The sequence below is a fragment of the Cyanistes caeruleus genome, chromosome 1, assembly GCF_971803275.1.
Source record: "Cyanistes caeruleus chromosome 1, bCyaCae1.hap1.1, whole genome shotgun sequence".
Lineage (NCBI taxonomy): Eukaryota > Metazoa > Chordata > Aves > Passeriformes > Paridae > Cyanistes > Cyanistes caeruleus.
In genome coordinates, this window is record NC_141701.1 from 35309906 (window position 1) to 35314534 (window position 4629).

Below are 4629 nucleotides of genomic sequence, written 5' to 3' on the forward strand. Positions count from 1 at the left end.
AATGTCAGCATTCCCTTTAAATGCAGCCTTTAAGGAGGGTGGTGGGCAGAGATGTGATGGAGAATGGTGGATAGCCATTATATTAATAGTTGTTGCTAACCTGACTTGGATTTCAATAAAAATGTCTTTTTATAGCTAATAAAAGTTGATTGTGGAGGTGAATTGGGACTTAAAACTTAAAAACATAGTAAAAGAAAAGAATAAATTTAATTACAAGCAGACTATGAATTAATGCCTTAGACTGACACAAAGCTGATGTGTTCAATCCAGCTGCAGTGTTAGAATTTAGAATGCTAGGAAAACATATTGTTTAATTAAAATACTCAGTTTTGGTTATCTTAGCATTGAATTTTTGTTTCATGGAAATAGCCATTACAAATAAATGAACATGTGCATGCACACCAAGTACATCAATGTGTTGTTTTGTGGCTTTGTTTAACAAATTTCTAAAATTTGTATTTTGAAGTATTTTTAGTCACCCTAATATTGTGAAAATAATGTGTTCTTTTTTCCCCCCACGTAGTATAATTCATACACTCTGTGGGTAATTAATTATAAAATCTTTTAGAAATTTACGTTTTCTAAATTGTGTGACTTAGTTGCTGATGTTTAGATTTCTCTCTCCCTCCCTATTGTCCAGTATTTGTCTTCATTTGGTCACTGCTGTGAGAGAAAGAAGGTTAATCTGTAATGCAGTGTACTGCTGTCCTTCAGAGTGATTTGTAAAATCTTTCACATTTTGAGAGATTTTTTTGGTAAAGACGCCCAAAATATCTAAATGAATATTTAAATGCACATTGAAGAACAGCAGTTTGACACGTTTATTATTTGCTACTAAACGCTATTTAAAATGTTTGGTTTGAGTATTTTAATTCATCTCCATACTGTTTTTTTATTTAATCTGCCTCTGTTTGCTTGCTTTTGAAGGCTTTATGACTTACTTAGTGGAACCACTGTTTGGGGAATGGGCCCGGTTTTCCAACACGAGGCTGTCACAGACAATGCTTGGCCACCTGGGACTGAACAAGGCGAGCTGGAAGGGAGTGCAAAGGGAACAGTCGGGCAGCGGTGACGATGTTGACCCCACCTTTGAGGAAATGGACTCAGACATTTTACCTCAGGAACCTCGATTGTCCTGACCTCAATCTCCATGACAAAACTGCCTCTTCCCTCGGTATCTGCACGGTTGGATTAAAGGAGACACATGCCAGCCCAAGGTTTTGGTAAAACGGTAAAATGATGCCAGCATTATTTATTTCCAAGTTTTCCTTTGACACAGACCATTTGACCCAGAATTTTTTTAAGCCGCCAGATCTGAACATAGAGCAATATGCACCCGCCTCAGTTGGTTGTCGTTCGGAACCTCGAATATGCAAAGCACAGCAGTGACCGAGCCTTGGAGCAATGGGACGAAAGCTTCATTGTGCCCCTGGCTTGGGTTTTCTCATGATATTTGGAATACGGTCTTCAAATCTAAGACTTGACACGGATTATTCCACTCCCTTGGAATTTAGCAAGACTTGCATAAATGTGTTTAAAGCATACCTTCCACTCAGTCCCTGTTTTAATACGGAAATGTGAAGTGCCCATCCTCTGCTGCCTCTGGCAAGACTTGATGTTTACAAATGTACTCTGAAACTATCGGTTCTAGACTTAACCTTTGCGCATGGCTGTGAAGGAACCACTAACTTGGGTTTTTTGCTTTTTTAAAAGAAAAAGATCAAATCTGAGACTGCAGCTCTTGTTTCTTTGGATGCCAGAAAAGCCTCCCATTTGCCATAATTTTGTTTGTGCACTGGGAACTGAGCATTCATCATAGAGCACAGCCAAGCTTTACTCCAGTGCTATATGGGAATGCAATTTTTTAACGGCAAAAAAAACACTTCTGAATCTGGGAAGGGAAGGGTGGGGGGGGGAAGCGTCCGAACTGCATTGCGATTCTGCAGTGGGAACATCGCATGTTGTTCTCACTATTGTACACTTGAACTGCACATGCAAGAAAAAGGTGGAATGTCTAAACACCATAATCAGCTCAGGGTATTTGCCAATCTGAAATAAAGTGGGATGGGAAGCGTGTCCTTCAGAACAAGGGTACAAATGCCCCTTTCGCTGCAGCGTGTGTGTATGTGTGGGTGTGTGAGTACGTTTGGGACGGGGGAGGGCGGGAGGGCTCGGGGAAGGGTTTGAACGGCAACATTTTTTCTTTTTGTTTTTTGGTTCTTTTTTTAATTTATTCTTTTAGAATGTGACAATTTCATGAACAGCCACACTGGGGAGGAAACTGTAACAAATTGCTACAGATGCCTTAAACTATGCACAAAGCTAAGTGACCAAATTTGTTTTTGATTTGAAAAAAAATAATAAAAAAAAGTGCATTGTTTACGTATTCCTCCCTCTACTAAAACATTACCCACTGATGGGTTTTTGATGGGAAAAGGAGAAAATGTTTTTTAGGGCAAAATTAAAGGACTAATTTTAAACTTAAAACATTCCATTTTTGTAATTTGTTTTACATCGTTTTAAGTACAGTAAGCACAACTGTAATCTAGTTTCAGAAACTGGTGCTTTCTTTTAGTTCATTTGTATTTCCCTGTTATTATTGTAAAAGACTGTTTATTAATTCTGTTTACAGTTTGTTGCAACAGCCATTTTTGGAAGAGAGCTTCAGCGTAAAGCCATTTGTAAAGGCTTTGCCATATTCATTTATTATGTGCCTGTTGCTGTTAACTTTTAATTAATAAAACAAAATCTTTTCACATTATGCTCCTGTACATTTAAGTTATGATTGAGTCCAGCGTTGTGGAAAGGTAGCTAAGGTTGCAGTCAGCTTCCACTGTAAAACTAAGCCAACTTTTGGATTTGAAAATACTAGTCCTCGTATGCCAAAATTTATTGCCTCCTGGAGCTTGGCCTTTTACTGTTTGAAAAGCAAATCCTGACTTACCTGATTGTTTCCCTTCTAAAACTGTTTATTATTCTTTCATGTTCCCTGAAGTAGTATCATTAATCTCAAAGTGGCCATGTTTAAAGAAATAAATTTCTAATGAAACCTGTCTTTTGAGCCTGCGTGAACTTCCTTCGCTGTCAGTACAAGTTCTTGATGTTGACTCCAACAGAGAAGGATCAGATGGGACAATGAGTTCTGGTTGTAATTTTCAGGAGAGAAGAGCCACTTTTAACAGGTTGACTTTGAAAGGGTGTTTAAAGCTGGGAGAACACAGAAGTAACAACAGTGTGTAACTTACTACAGAGAAACTTACTACAGAGCAACACTGCCTTAAACATGGAAAAATACTGATTCTTCTTGCACCTTTTGAATGAAACATATGTCAAGCCTACAGCTATTTTCAAAATGACCACTAAAATCAGGATCTGATGATGTCGCCTTCTGTGACACATTTATAAAAAATGAACTTGGTTTAAAGAGTATCAACTGCATTTTAAGTTTTGCTACTTGTTACAGGCATATGCTAATATGTAAATTGAATGAAAATTAAGATTAATAATTTTACAAATAGGTATAGAGTATTTCAATATAGTATCTATAAAGAGCCTGTGATTTTTAACATTGTGTGAACTTGCTGTCCTTTGCTCTGACAGGACCAAGAAGAGTTTCTCAAAGTGTAAAATAGGAGTAGTTTTGTTCTAATCCACCCTTCCTACAATGGGGTCTTTTGTCTTTTCCTACCAAACTGGATTTAGAAAGACTAGTTCTAATCCCACCTCCTTGTGTGTGTGGGAAGCATCTGGCATTGGACTTGAATTAAAAAAAGAAAATGCCCTTTCTATGCTGGCTGTGCCTTCTACAAATCTACACTGAACTTTAACATTCCTGCAGCCTCAGCATTTCACGGGAGAGCCGAGAGCCCACACATGCTAGGCACAGGACCTGGAGTCCCATGGCCACTAGCAGTCCCTGGAGGCCAGAAACCTGCTGGGGGAGGGGGCCACACCCCCCCCCCCCCCCCGTTCCAATTCACCTGCTCCCAGCACTGTTCTGGACACAGACAGACACAGACACACCTCACGTTATGTCCAAGGGCCCTGCCCAGCCTCCACAGTCGGCCTTAGTTTGAGCACTTGAGGTGTTTTTCTTTGAGCAGTGGAATTCCATGTAATTTCAAGTAAAAAGATACAAATTAAGGTACTTTATAAGACATTTTATGGCAACTTTGTGATTTTATTTTCTTGCAGAGATGACACTTGTGCAGTAATTTTACATCACTGCTAAAGCTCACCTCATTTCTGGTGCTGGATACCCCAGTTCAGATGGACAGTGTCTGGGCGATTCTCATGCTTTAGCCTGGTTTAATAGGTCAAGTGACATCCTAGATTTTACAAGTTAATGATTTAATTGGACTGCCAGAGGACCTGAGTGTACCAGGGGATAGAGAGGCTGTTGAACAAGTTTCTTCCTGCTATCCTTGTGGTGAGGCATACACTCCTCACTGGTTCCTGAGAACCTTCCAGACAACCAGACTGTTACTGCACAGCAAGGTAAGCAAACCAGCCCTGGAGGAGATGCAAGGAGTCTGGCACTAGATGATTTATAGTCACTGTAACAGAATGGAAACTTACATTATTGTGGCTGCTATCATTTGTACAGAGTACCACAAATCAAATATGCCA

At 39.4% G+C, this 4629-nt stretch overlaps 1 protein-coding gene across 5 annotated transcripts in view; it reads left to right on the forward strand.

The window, feature by feature from the left end:
- The window catches only part of PDE7A (phosphodiesterase 7A), a 76827-nt gene extending 73774 nt beyond the window's left edge, over positions 1-3053 (forward strand). For all 5 annotated transcript variants that reach the window (XM_023920980.2, XM_023920982.2, XM_023920979.2 and 2 more), the window contains one exon: positions 928-3053. In XM_023920980.2, the coding sequence (XP_023776748.1) occupies positions 928-1139 (212 nt within the window). In that variant the 3' untranslated portion in view covers positions 1140-3053. The remainder of the gene's footprint in view (positions 1-927) is intronic.
- The last annotated feature ends 1576 nt before the right edge of the window (positions 3054-4629 follow it).